At 31.1% G+C, this 15646-nt stretch overlaps 2 protein-coding genes across 3 annotated transcripts in view; one reads left to right on the plus strand and one right to left on the minus strand.

Annotated features, from left to right (window-relative positions):
• S (EGF receptor activation regulator Star) overlaps positions 1-13432 on the minus strand; it is a 29871-nt gene extending 16439 nt beyond the window's left edge. For both annotated transcript variants that reach the window (XM_072526412.1, XM_072526411.1), the window contains exons 1-3: positions 13245-13432; positions 12802-13004; positions 7554-7753 (exon numbers count right to left, since the gene is read on the minus strand). In XM_072526412.1, the coding sequence (XP_072382513.1) occupies positions 7554-7753; positions 12802-12988 (387 nt within the window). In that variant the 5' untranslated portion in view covers positions 12989-13004; positions 13245-13432. The remainder of the gene's footprint in view (positions 1-7553; positions 7754-12801; positions 13005-13244) is intronic.
• A 614-nt stretch (positions 13433-14046) lies between these two features.
• Positions 14047-15646, plus strand: part of nst (phosphoglucomutase 3-like protein nst) — a 67434-nt gene continuing 65834 nt past the window's right edge. The window contains exons 1-2 of the mRNA XM_072526413.1: positions 14047-14275; positions 14340-14410. Coding sequence (XP_072382514.1) covers positions 14169-14275; positions 14340-14410 — 178 coding nt within the window. The 5' untranslated portion in view covers positions 14047-14168. The remainder of the gene's footprint in view (positions 14276-14339; positions 14411-15646) is intronic.

Raw genomic sequence — 15646 nt, forward strand, 5'->3', positions numbered from 1 at the left:
GACGTACGTTTTGCTGTTTACATGCCACGTTTTATTGTATAGGATTTGTCCTATCCAACAAAACGTACAATAAGACGTAGCGTGAAAACCGGTCTTAACACATTAAGCTAGAAGTGACAGAAAAAAAACGTGAGTCTGTGATTATTATACATAGAGCTTAGAAAATTATTTATCGTAAAGCTAATTCTACTTACGGATGTATAATTGGTTGGAGTTTAGAATACGCTAAATAGATATCCAATCAATGATGCGCATAAATATAATTTGACGCAGATTATCTCGATCGTGACAGTACTTTCACAATGTCAACTGATAAAATGATAATTGTCCAGTTAAGTGTTAAGTTAATTAAGTGTGACCATTAATAAGTTTGTCACAGTGGACCGGTTGGAGACAAAACTATGTTGATATTGAGACAGCTGATTACGAGTGCGTGAGTAAATACGATTATACAAAACTATTTCAAAGACTTTCGATAGATTGCAAATAATGGAAATTGGTCTGTAGTTTTCTACCTGACCCTTTTCACCAGTTTTGTGTATTGGGCACACTTTTGACTCCTTCCAGAGACTCGGATATTCCTTGTTAAGAAGACAAATTAAAAATTTTTAATAGTGGCACAGTTAAGGCACCTATGCAATCCTTAACCAAAAAGGATGGAATATTATCAGGTGCACACGTCATTTTATCTTTCAATTTCTTACTAGCCAAAATTATCTCAGACTCTAAAATAGGATAAAAATTTAAGTAATCTGCGTTAATTGAGAAAGAGTTAGCCTTGAAATTAATATCTGATGACAGAAAAACACTCTTGAAAAATTCTACAAACATATTCACAATATTTTGTGGGTCGGAGGTACTAATGTCATTATATTTCATCACACCAGGAATTCTTGAACTATTATTTTTCGAATTTACGTACGACCAAAACTTCTTGGGGTTGATGGATAAAGCAATTTGGATATTCTCGACATATACATTGTAGGCCAACTGATTTTTGATTTGACAAGGTGTCTTAACCGTTGAAACTCAAGCAAATCACACTGATTTTTGAATCGTTTAAACTTTTTTCTAAACTATGCTTTTAATTTGATGTTGTGAATGATATCAGCATCGAACCAGGGTGGGTATTTATGGCCAAAGTTTTTGTAAACTAGAATATACTTATTAAACACAGAAAAAATCTTATCATAAAAGTTATTTAAAGTTTCATTAACGTCATTAGAAGTATCCAGAAAGTTCCAATCGGTTTCATACAGTACTCGATATAAAGCAGGAAAATTTGATTTTTTAAAGTTGTAAGTTAATTGCTCCAAACCATACCTAAATTTGGGCTCTTTTACAAATATATCCGTAAATGTTATTAGAAGAGCTGGGTGATGAGAGTCTTCATAGACCAAAGGTGAGTCATCATGCTTCACTTCACAACTGAAATGCGATAAGACCAAATCTAGCAGTCTACCCAAGTGATTAACAACATTGTTAAATTGTCTAAGGCCAGTAGAGCCCGCAAAACTTAAAACTACAGAAGTTTTGAAATCAGACATATCATTATCTATAAACCTTGAAACATTGAAATCGCCTAGTACTATGCAGTCATTATTTAAGTAATCAAATTGCCTTAAGCAATCGAGAAAATATTCAAAGTCTACCAAACTTAACCTATCAGGTAAATAAACAACAACTATATAAAAATATTTGTAACCAATCCGGCACTTGACAATAATAAGATCAATAAGTTGAAATTGTGCGTCGAGAGCCGTAATGTCCAATATTTCAGATGTTATGAAATCTTTTTGAAGATCTTGAAAAATTGAAAAATCTTATTGAAAAATGATCTAATAGTTTTATGGTTTGGTTACCTTCTATTGGGATAAAGTTCGAAATAGTGTTGAGCTGCTTTACGAGAACAAAAATTTTCCTGAGCATACAAACAGATCATATCGCGCATTTCTACATTAGAAAATTCACTATGACGTGGCATTTTACCTTTATCTTAAGTGGTTTATAAAAAAACTTAATAGCACTTTGACAAATAATGACTCGCACTGCACTTTGACAACAAATAGTAAACAAATTCGTACTTACTTTGCCATTAAGTTCACAGCATACCTAGGTAGCTGCTTGTTTTGAGAAAAATTAAATACAGACATACGTATCATTACCAAAATACGTTTATTTCGAAAACGGTGTACTTTTTTTATTTGAAACAAGAATACCTGTTTTGTGTAGAATTGAATGATATTTCATGTTTTTTTCCGTAGAATGTTTATACATGGCGAACAAAAAAATTATGGCCACATTAATGAACCAATGTTATAGTACGTGGCGCCACCTAGTGTCAATGGTAAAACTAATATCATTTTCATATTAAGCATACTAAATAATAGCAAGATAGCAAATTTCACTTAAATCGGTTGAATAGTTTTCAATATATCCCTAAAAATAATATAAAAAAATATTAATGAATCACCCCGTAGAACGAAAACTAGCAACATATTGCCTAAGCAATTTGAGCTCAAACGCTTTATTTTGATGTAAACTATCACCCATTAGCTAATGTCCAATTAATTATGGGACACCATAATGATGTATACCTAAATTCTGAGAACATAGAAAGTATGTTTTGAAAAAAATTAACGATAGAAATGTATCTGTCAAAATATTTAATAAAATAAGTAGTATTATACTATGAATTGTGTTACAAAAGCTAGTAATATTTTGTAGTTACCTTTTTGTGTAACAAATTTTTATATTTGAAATACGAATTTTTCAACTGAAAATTGATTTGACATTACATTTGTATTGGGAGAATGCCTTACTGTTTACTAGCTTCAAAAGTGTATAATGAGATATCCGTACAGAAAACATCCTTCAATAAGCGCCATCAAAAAATTTTTAAACCACTTTGTTCCTTCGTGCAATGTGCAGTATTTAAAAGCATTAATACCAGCAAGAGTTTTAACCAATGAAAATAGATTTTAAGTTATAGTATATGTAATATAGAATCCACAAATAAGTAGGCGCCAATTGAGCAATAATACAGAGTTAAGTGCAAAGTGCAACGACAGTTCGAAAAATTATAAAGAAAAACAAATTTCACCCAATTTTAAAATTCAGTTGCATCAGGAGTTTTATAAAAATGATTTTAAAAAAAGAATGAATTTTTGAGGGAATGCGGAAGAAATATCGAAATGTAAAATGTTTGAAAAATATTTTATTTTCTGTCGTTCGTTAATATGGGTTTGTTAATAGTGTTACGTAAAAATATGAGTCATAGTTTTAACCTGTAAACATGTTTTTATTCACACGCTTATGTTTTAGATTTTACGAGAGGCGTCTATTTACCTGAACGACCTTCCAGAAAAAGATCGAACCGATGCGGGAAATCCAGTTTGCCTTTACCGTTTCGCCGTCTACTCAAGAATGTTTTGGACTTTTCGAGATAACGGCGATTTATGTATAAAAATAAAACATTTTTATATGGAGGGACAGTTAAGTCTGAAAACTCGCGGTCGCGAATTTAATTGTACCGTTCGGATACATAAATTATGTAATTATTAATCAAATAAATTGTTGATATAAATTATCGTGCTTTTCAATAAATTAAAATAGGGACCTTTTGATAAAGACATTATAAATTAAATAGACATAAATAAATATCATTTCAATAGACATAATTGTCATTATTACTCCGATGAAAATCTTCACCTATTTCGAGTCACATCATAGAACAGGTGGTAGTTGAATGTTTGGGGAGGCATTGTTGGAGCATACGTTATTGAATCTTACTTCTTCGACCAAACGGTCACTGGCAATGAGTATCGTAGGTTTTTAACAGACGAGTTACCTTACTTGTTGAAGATGTTTCCTTGGGAATATCTTAGTCGAAACATGTTGTTTCCACATGACGGAGCACCACCGCATCGTACAAAAAATGTTAGACGTGTGCTAAATAATAACTATGATATGGTGCTACTGTGGAATGGCCCCCAATATCTCCAGGACTAACTCCACCGGACTATTTCTCAGGGAGTAAATCAAGAATATAGTATACAACGACGAACCCACAACACTGAATAATATGAAAATTTGTATACAAAATGCCTTTGCCAACATTGGATCTAAAATGCTATAAGACGGTCGACAGTCTTTTATTAACCTTACGCAGATAAAGTGAAAAATTTTAAAATTTTTGATAACGTCAGTCTAACAAACCGACTTTTTCTACAATTAAAAAAAAATAGAAATTTAGCTGTAGGTGATAAATATTTGTAATAATATAATTCTGTATATTATTCTCTATACAAATATATGAAATTTATAATTTTTTTGTTATTTTCATAATTTTAAGGGGATATTAAAAAAAAGTGTTATTTTTATGAACAGGCTTTTAATAAAATCAAAATAATTATAACAAAAAAAAAATAAATTCATGTTCCACTAAAACATAAATCAGTTACTTGTATGTTAATAAACAGGGAAAATAAAATTTTACTCTCAAAATTTACACAGATTATTGAAACTATTTCAAATTTTGGGCACTATAATTTTCAAAACAATGCCTACATAATCCCGTCAGATGTTAGACTAGACTAGACACAAATAGTTTTTACAGTTTGCACAAGAATATCTTGTTCTTCGATTTTTTGTAGTGCTGCAGTACGTACATCGTCCATGAGTTTGATTCTGGGGAGTAATATTCTCAGTTTCTATACCACATATTTCAGAAAGACGTAAACGGATTATCCTGGGAATGTTTTGCTGTTGTGTTCGTCGACGAATATGTGGGCTAAGGAACTGAAATCCTAAATTTTCTAAGAATTTTCTTCTATCGATTTTTGTTTGGGTATTCGAGGTGTAAATGATGTAACTATTTATTCCAGCAACGGTCATGGCACTATAAAAAATGACCATTGGCCAACGACGAGTTGCACGAGCGCAATTGTAGGCTTCGCACATTTTGTCAACAACGTCGACAACGCCTTTTGTTTTGTTAAGATAGTCCATGATTATTTCAGGTTTGCCAGTTTCCTCGTCAACAGTATCATCGTAATGTATAGTCGATACTAACAGGATATTTCTTTTTCGTTTTGGAGAATATGAAACGAGCGTACACTTATCTCTAAAAGCAAACATAATGGATTTTTCTGGTCTTTCTAGTAACATTTGAGGAGGTATCTCACGTTTATTTTGACGTAATGTCCCAACTGTAGTAAGACGGTGTTGCTTTAGTATCTCCGTCAGAGGTAAGCTGGTAAAAAAGTTGTCAAGCGTGACATTTCTATTTGATCCCAAGATAGGTGAACAAAGACGAGGCACTAATGCTAAATTCGAAGTATTCCGTTGCAATGGTCCGGCAGGCTGTTTCCCTATGTACACTTCCAAATTTGCAGTGTAAAACATTTTAGCGTCAACTAAGGCATATATTTTTATTCCGGTCTAAAAGAACGATTTTGTGAAACGTCATAGGCTTGCATTTCTCTATAAATTTGTTGGTGTAAGTAACAATTTTTTCCAATATGTTTGGAGAAAAGAAGCATTCTGAAGCTTTATTTGTATACCTTATATCTCCCTTAGGTTCAGGTAAATGTGTGAAAATATTTTCAGCGCGTGTTCCAACATTCCGTGCTGATGCAGGATATTTTCGCCACCTGGTAGTTCCATCTTTACCGATAAGGCAGGGTATTCTTGAGGTACAAGGGGTTTCTTCAAGAATAAGTAAGTTTTGTTGATGTTGAAACTCCTCTTCCGAGTCTATATCCTCAATAGTTTCTATAATATGGTCGTCTATCAAACATCATCATCTGGTTCTACCTCTGAATCATTTAAAACTTCCCCATGAAGCCGCAACAGCCATTCTTGTTCCCTCTCGTAATTCATTATAAACGTATGCCCTAAAATATAATATAAATCAGTACCGCAAACAAAAAATCAAACAAATTCGTCTTACCTCAATATGTAACGGCAACTATAACGTCGGTTTGTGGGACCGAATCGTGTATAATATTCAAAATTCTTATTAAACGATACACGCTGTCCACTTGCTAAACTACAACTGAATATAGAATAGATACAGGCTTACAGGCACGAGGCAGTGGCACGTTCGAAAGGTACTGTGAGGTACAGATTGAAATAAAAATTAGCAGCGCTTAAACCGCGAAAATTTGAATCAGTCGGTGCGAGAGACATAACGTTATCAGCCAAAGGTTAACCCTATACGACCGTGTATTGAAAATAATGATTATCATTTTGAACTAACTCTATACGACCGTGTCTTGAAAATAATGATTATCATTTTGAACATGTATTAGCATAGTTAATAATGAATTTATAAATGTAGGTAAATATTATTTTGTAACTAATTTTTACTAGAATATGTTTTATTTAATCTTTTATAAGTATTTTGATTTATGTTAGGTTAAGTTTATAAAATTAGGTTATAATTTTTGTTTGTTATATATTGGTACATTAGTTTGTTATATATAAATTTATTAATAAAAATCTGTAAAAACGTAAAAACTATAGTTCCTCTCACGAAACACGCTAGGTATACACAACCTAATATCAAAAGAAAATTAATATTTTCTATAAAATACAATACTAATATACAGGGAGTTCCATTTAAAAAAAAAATGAAAAAATTTTGTATTTGAAAATAGTGATCACCCTGTATATTATATGGCTATATGTCAAAAATATTAAATTATTTAAAAATAACACTAGATTAGAAAAACTTTGACATGCCATGTACATTGTTATTACTTTCAAAAACTAATCCACAGCGCTTTAAATCTTACCATTTTTCACAATGAAAGTGTAAATATTTTGAAAATTATTAATTTTATAGGTTACCTTGTGAATTTTTATACCTATAAAAATGTGATAGAATTTAAATATGTAGTCATCACATTATCTAGCTACGGAAAGCTCTAAACAGAAGTAGAAGATCAAGTGAATAGAACAAACAGAGCCGCAGGTTGCCTGAATGAAATAATATATAGAAATAAAAATATCGGGAAAGAAATGAAAGGCAGAATTTACAAAACAGTCATCAGACCAATAATGACATACGCGGCAGAAACACGATCTGACACAGAGAGGACAAAAAGGATGTTAGAAACAGCAGAGATGAAAACAGAAAAACTGATGGTAAAATACTGAGATGGGACAGATCTAGAAGTACAGATATACAACATAGATGCAAGGTGGAGAACATCAAGGACTGGGTAAGAAATAGAAGAGTAGCATGGAACGATCATATAAGCCGAATGACAACAAATAGAGTAGTAAAGACGGCAAGAGACGGTTCCCTAATGGGGAGACGATCGGTAGGTAGACCACGAAAACGATGGAATGACAACTTACTGGAGGCACATTGAAAAACAGAGTCATGTATAAATAAAAAGAAGAAGAATCTTGTTCTTGAACCATTTGTAACAAAATTTTGAATACCTATAAATACAAAGTATTAATTGTTTAAAAATTAGACAGAAAAATGTAATTTAACACATTTTTGATACCAGTTAAATATATTTAGGAACCCAACCTACCTTATTTTTTAATAATTTAATAACATATGCTGTATCTTCTGATATTTCATCTTCAGACTTCAATGGTTTGTGATTTGGTTCAATAGCTGGTGTCAGATGAACTGCTCTGATATACATTATAAGTTGTGGATCATCTTGGGATACTCCCAGCAAGTCATAATCTTGACTCATATTTACTCTGAATTGGTAATGTTTTATTGCTACAAAAAATAGTTTTACTTTGGAATTTATTTATATATTTAATTATAATCATAACAAAAATACAATTTTTTTAAGGTATAACAATATAAAAGAAATCATTGTTCAACTTGTGAAAGTCAGTATAAGTGGTTATTTCAAGGAGGTTAGCCTTTCTCGTGACCGGTATTTTGTAATGCTACATTTTTTTCGGGGTTTCGAAGCGGTGGACTTTCTTTCTTCCTAAAGTTTCGTAACTGCTCCCGATACCATCTCTTTACCTTTCTCTCGCTCAAAGATTACATTCCAAGAATATCTGCGCTATTTATAGGATCGGTATTGGAATTTATTGGACAGCTCATCGGACAAACTATTTCATTATTGACATTTAAAAAAGGGTGTCTACAAAATGTCAGTAGCGAATTCTACAGTTCTTTGGTCACATGGTTAAACATAAGTTAAACATTTCTCTGACGTATTGGACGTAAGAGCATTTAGAGGTGCTAATATAGATTCTGACCACTACCTTATCAGTAGCTCACCGAGAATTTGCCTCTGGGGGGGGGGGGGTTTGGTTGGTCACCCAAATTTTTCTTATGATGCTACCTCCATTTTTAGCCCTTAAAACGTGTGAGTAACAGTGTCGAAATAGGGCCCTGGGGGGGGGGGGGTTTAACCCCCAAACCCCCCCCTGAGTGCGCCACTGTACCTTATAAAAGTAAAAGGTTATAAAGTACTCTCCAACGTATTGTACAAAAGAATGCTCATCTAAGTCGAACAAATAGTGGGAGGATATCAGTGCGGTTAGTAGTATCAGTCCGACCCAATAAATCAACAACAGACCAAATCTTTACAGTAAGACAGATTCTTTAAAAGACCCTAGAGTTTGGCGTCGATAACCACTACATATTTGTGGATTTAAAAGCTGCATATGACTCAGTTAATAGATATAAACCTCTCTTGGCTATGGTGAAATTCCAAATACTGCTTCATCTTGTTCTACTAACTGAACCCCACATACACTGTGAGCATGGTCAGAATCCAGAATGATTTTTCAAGACCTTTCCATTGCAAAAATGAACTAAGACAGGGCGATGGACCATCGTGTCTCTTATTTACCCTTGCTCTGAAAAAAAGTAATTCGAGAGTTCCTGATTAATATGAATGCCACTATCTTCTACAAATCTGTAATAGTTGTCAGATAGATGCAGATGACATCAACATCATAGCTAGGGCCACAGAGTTTCTGACCGAAGCATTCCAGTCATTAAAAGCTTATGCACTAAGAATGGGACTAAATATAAGATGCCCAAAAGAACACATACATGTATTGTACTAGGTCAAACAACCATAAACCTAGAACAATAATAATTGATGATTTCGACCTGGAAGGTGTGCACACCTTCATAATATACCTAGGTTCGTTGTTGACTAAAAATAACAACATCAGCGAAGAAACGAAAAGGAGGAATATATGGAGGAATAAAAGAGCAAGGTTTGTTTGGCACAGGCGTTACAACTTTGAGTTGTACAGAAGTTTTGAGGAACCTGACGTTGTAAAATTCATTACGGTAGCACGCCTTAGATGGATAGGGCATGTAAGCAGGCAAGAGGAAGGTGCAACAGTCAAAAAAGTTTTGACAGAAGAGGGCCGATGGGACAACGAGCCAAAAGACTGAGACTTAGATATCAAGATAACCTACAGGATGATTTAAAATCTATTGGAGTTAGAGCATGGAAAAAAGTTGCCACAGACAGGGGTGAATGTACAGACTATATATAAGTACATAAGTAAAAAAATGTGCAGTTACAATTATTACAATTACAAAAATATCAGTGTTAGAAGGGATGAGTAGCAGCTTATTTGTTATTACAGACATAGTTTTGATTTAAACTGATTAAGTGCACAATAAATCTATACACTTTAGACACTTTATTCAATACAAATTATGCGGATAGCCGAATGTTGGAAAGCTGGTAATATGGAGTTTGATGAGATTTAATTTATAATGTATCTAAGCTATATTTTACTAAGTAAAAGGGGAAAATCCCAGTGGTTACATAGATACTATTTTTTACTCTTTTATTGACTAGAAAATCTAAAGAATTTAAAATCATGGGACAATCAACTAAGGTATTACTGAGTTTATATAGAAAGCACACATCTAAATAAGTTTTTCTATCTTTGACGAGTGAGAGATTTAAAAGGTTTTGTAAAAGTGTATAATTAATTTCGTTATAAGGAATTTTCATGTTATAGGTAATAATTCTTAAAAATGTTCTTTGAATTATTTCTATTCTGGCAATATATTTATCAGAATGAGGTATCCATATAATGGATGCATATTCCAAAATAGAAAGAGGAAAAGTCTTTTAGAGATCTATTAATAAAACCTAAGAGTTATAGAGCCATATTACAAAAGTAGTCTATATGAGGATTATACCTCAGAGATTTGTTAACAGTTACTCCTAAATCTTTTATAGTAGTAACAGGATTGATAATGTCATTATCAATTGTATAATGAAAGGTTATAGGTGATATAATTCTTAAAAAGCTCATATAACAGTACTTGTCGATATTTATGAATATTTTGTTTTTTCAACATCAATGTTAAAATTTTTAAATCCTGATGTAGTAATTTTGAATATTATCAAGTTTCCTGAAGGGTCCAAAATCATCACCATAATATGGTACAAACTTGCCATTTAAGACACATTTGTTGATGTCAATAAAATAGGAATGTTGAGAGGTGACTTCATCCCTGATGAACCTGAGGTTGCATTAACAGGCTTTGAGGAAGTTCGCTTTATGTTGACAATTTGATGAAGGTTTGATAGAAAACTTGCAATCCAATGTAAAAGTGAGCCTTACACTCCCAGAGATGAAAGTTTATTACATACTGTACAAAGAATATACCTGACTTTTCTCCTCCAATCGATCTCCCACAAAATATTCATAAACTAGTAGATAATCTCACCAAAGGTTTTAAATTTGGTATTAGATAGTTAGATACAATTTTTTCAAAGATTTTGTTAAACACTCCAATATAAGTGTTTTCTAAAGTTTACATGTCAAAATATTTTAACTCTACAAGGACATCAAATAACATGAAAATGGTCTTAAGAGAACAAGAATACCTTATAATGAAAATAAAATCTTCTAACCAATAAAAACCTTAGTACTAGGAATATCTACAGAAATAATAAAGTTAACAATTCATTTACGAAACAACAACCTAAGATGATATTGATTATTCACTCTGTGCATGATCAGGCAAAACTATCACACTTTGAATAGGGGACATATGAAAACATTGGACATCTTTTTCAGCACAATTTTTATATTGATGTAAAAAATAGTGAATCAGGATTATAAACCATTTGTTTGGCTCTGGGTATTGATTGCTATTAATATTTTCACATCTTCTCATTTTATAAGTGATTCTCGTATCCTTTGGAAATTTGCAATATTTTATTTTTATTTAAGTACTGTTGTTTGGAATTGTGTATGTAGTCATTTGATACTTTTTTTAATTTGAAACTATCAATGAAATAGTTAATCCTGAAGAAGATGAAAACATTTTTTATTTATCTTTGATTTTTTTCCTAATATTCATGAACAAACCAACAATTGTTTCCTGTTGCCAATAAAAACAAATAGAAGAAACTTTTGTTTAACTATTTATTATCACGTCATGCATGGAGCCAATATTAGATTAGTGGTACTTTAGTGTTTATAATGTTAAAAAACAAAAATCAACATGTGAGACCTGCTTCTTTAATCAAGTGATTAAAAGAAAACTACAAGTACATATGAAACACTTCTGCTGTTCTACACAGTCCAATTGTTGTAAGTCCAAACCAATCTCACAAGTTCTTAAGCCAGGATGTTCTTCTCCTGTGTTGACTTTGTTTGCCTTTTATTTTTCCCTAGATTATGTTTTGCAAAATTACATACTTAGGTCCTCTAATGATGTGTTCAAAGTATTCAAACTTTCTTGTTTTCAGGACACTGCCATAACACCACCTTTACAGGGGTGTAAGTTTATTCATTTCAGATTTCCTAAGTGTCTAATCCCTAAACAATAGTTGAAAAATGTAGTTTCTTAGCTATTAACAAAATTATAGATAATTTAAAATACAGGTTAGGTTGCCCTATGTTTTTTAACATACACATATAATACAAGATAGTCTGATCGTTGTAATATAAGTCTGTTCCCCCAGTGCGACAGAGAAAACTGATGCAAAGCAGTCCCTTCATCTCTTTGTAATTTGCCAGGTTTATCGACCACTTTATCTAAATGACCAATGAGAAGGTCAAGTGGTTGATCTGGCCCATTAGACAACATTAGACAAAGATGCAGGGACTGCTTTGTGTCAGGTTCCTCATCACACTGGGGGAATGCCACTGTATTACAACAGTCAGTCTATCTTGTATTATATGTCTACAGTTTTTAAGGTAAATAACAAAACATTAGAAACATGTGATTTAGCTCTTTTTACACCTACTTATAAAGAAGGATGCTCAAAAAAATGGCTTAGTCTTTTATTATGAAAAAGACTACTCCCCTTATTATTAGTCAATAGGTATGAATTCTTTTTTGATAGTGACTTTTTTTGAGCATTAATTCTTCATATAATACTAATAGAAAATAGTGTAATCTTCATAAATTAAACAAAGAATATGCAGTTTTATGGCATTAAGGTATGAATGTGTTATTCTGAGCTGTCTCTATACAGAACAAATTTAGTAAATGATAATTAAAAATTACTTTTATACTTTTTTTTTCAGGTTCTTGGTTGGACACATTTTTTCAAATTCTCACAAATATTTTATTTATATCATTTAATTTATTGAGCCTCTAGGTTTGGTTTAATTATTGTCACAATCTTAAAATAAATGAATTTTAGTGATATTAGAGTGCATAAGTAAAATTCAAGTGTTTATGAATAATTTACTTTTACATCCCAATACAAAAGGTAACTTGATGTTAAAATCCCAATTGAATAGAAGTCACAGAAAATTTAACTATAGTACAGGAAGTATCCTTTTGTTATTTAATTTATTTACCAGTATTATCCATATAAACAATCAGCACTGTCATGACAGTAGTAAAAGCCATAAAGAAAGCTGCAAGAGGCAATAACTTCCTAGTGACACTAGTTTCAGATTCCATATTATTAATTTTTCCTGCAGTTAATATATCAGACAAGTTATTATCTGGTGAAGGATTCTGGCATTGGTTGGAGAGAGTCATTGTTAGGGTTCTGCTTCTACAATAAAAAAAATAAATGGATAACAATGAGAATATCACAATGTACCTAAGCTATGAATGTACTTAACACTGCAATAGGTATATTTAATAAAAGCTCTTATAGAAATTATTTTTGGTACAAGAACGCTATCATAATATCATAACGCTAAACTTCTTAATAAATATCTTAATATGGAGCAGGTGCACCTTACATTTTAATATAAGATATTAAAACACAAGAACGTAAGAACCAACTTACCACTTAAAATGAATATGAATACTATATAAAGAGGCAACAATGTTCCTAATAAATATCATACGAATTACTACAATAACAACAATAACAAATAAAAGTTCTGTTTTGTTATGCACATAAAGAAATAAATGTAATTATATGGTTGAATAGCCAAAAGTGCTTCTTTGTATACAATCTGTCTAACTGTCATTATATAAGAAGAAAATCTTGGAATATTTGCAATGTATATACAGCTATTAAAATTCTAATTCTAATACTTTTAATTTGTTTTATACAATTTAGTTATCTTTACAGCAACATAAAAATTGATATTAAGTTAATAAAGTCTACTTTTACACGTTTTTCCCCAAATTTGATACTACTCAAAACTAAAATTTTTTAAACTTTGTGACTATTTACCTTTTATAGTAAAGGGACGTGAATTGTGACATATTGGGTAGAGATGGCAATTTAAAAATAATATGACCTTTTTTTTACGGTGGCACTTTAAATTTAAAATAATAAATAATTCCAATTAAAAAACATAAACGAATAAATTGGATTTATTTATACTCATAATAAATTAATCTTTAAACTATTTATGTTTAGTTTATTACATAAAGGAATAATCTCAATTTTATTATTAATATCTCTATAATAATTAAAAATAAACCGAAAGGGATGATTAATTTTTAAGAGATTACACCAAAACCGGTGTTATACGCAAAACGCTTAGTCGCCTCAAAATAGCGGTTGTTCCAGATATTAAATTCTTACAACTCTACTTAAGTTCTAAGTTCTAAACCATCTGAATTTGACAGTTTATTCTATTACTCATCTAACTCCAAAGGTGGTGGGGACGGTACAATTTTGATTTAAGATAATTTTAAATTAATTATTTATATTTTGTGTGATAAAGTACTACATATTGTGTCCCAGTTATTCAACATGTCAAATAATAATAGTTACAGAACTGTATATGCATTCGCCAGAGAAATGTATCCCAAGAAAAAGGACTCCTTTTTGCAATATGGGACAGCAGGTTTTAGAACAAAGTAAGTGGTTAAATTGAATAATTATGAAAGAAAATAGTTAATAAATGTCTTTATTACATCGTAGGGCTACTGAACTGCACCATGTGATGTACAGAATGGGTTTACTTGCTGTACTCAGAGCAAGGTACAAAAAAGGTAAGATTCCAATGTTACTTACTTCCACAATAAAAATAAAAATGTCAGTTGAAAGTGAAAGTTCTCATTTAAATATAGTCGGAATGGTTTTAATTACTGCTTATAAGTGAAATATGTTACTAAGAAACAATCTATTGAAAGATTTATTGTTATCATTTTATTTTCTCAAAATATTTCTATTTTTAACCCTTAAATCATCAAGTAAACATTTACAATCATTTTTTCTACATGTAATTCTGTTATAATCATTTGTTTTATTTCCTTAAATTTTATTTATGTAAATATTTTTAATTGTTGATAAAGGAAAAATACTAATTTTTGTTCTAATCTTTTACATTTATAATTTATGTTCTAATCTGTACTTACAGATTTAGATAACAGTTTAACTTATCTACTATTGTCCTAAATCCTGTATGCTAAACATGTTAAGATTTAAATGTATATAAAACAAGGAAATGAATAGATCAACATTACATAAAAGGAAATGTCTAAGAATGGATGGAATTTCAATGCCTTGCAATTATTTATGAAGGAAATTATATTTATAGATCAACAATAATTAAACAAGCAACATAATAAATCAAATACCAGATTAAAATAAACTTTTATAAAATTGCACTTTGTCTTTTCTTATTTACTGTATAAGAAATTAATAATGGTAGAAGACTGAAAAATATAAATTAATTCAAGCAATGGGGATGAAATAATTTAGTATATAAAAAGGAATTAACAATGATGTGTTAAGAAACTCTTTTATATAATAATTAAAGATATAATATATTAACAATTGGACCACTGGAAAAGAACAGAATCTGCAACACAAGTTAAGGAAGTATAATAAATTAACCAAGACTAATGTGGCAAAGGAGTATGAAAATACCTGATAGTTCTTGAACATAACAGGAGGAACCTTTGTATCATTTTTCAAGATTAGAACTTTTTGTTCAAACAAAAAAAAGCAATATAAATATGAGGAGAAGAAGAATATCCACTGATCTTAAATTCAACAAGTTTCAAGAATATGTGATGAAGAGGAGGAACTCCTATTAAAACCAAATCCAACAGAGTTCTTCCTCACATAAAGAGGAACCTATGAACCAAGTTTTAAGATTGAAGGACTTTTCCTTCAAGAATAAGAATATGAGAAGAGAAGAAAACTTATTGACCCCAAATTTAATAGAGTTCTTCCTTAGACCAAGGGGAACCTATGTGCAAGTTTCAACACTCTATGACTTT

The sequence above is a fragment of the Diabrotica undecimpunctata genome, chromosome 3 (assembly GCF_040954645.1).
Source record: "Diabrotica undecimpunctata isolate CICGRU chromosome 3, icDiaUnde3, whole genome shotgun sequence".
Lineage (NCBI taxonomy): Eukaryota > Metazoa > Arthropoda > Insecta > Coleoptera > Chrysomelidae > Diabrotica > Diabrotica undecimpunctata.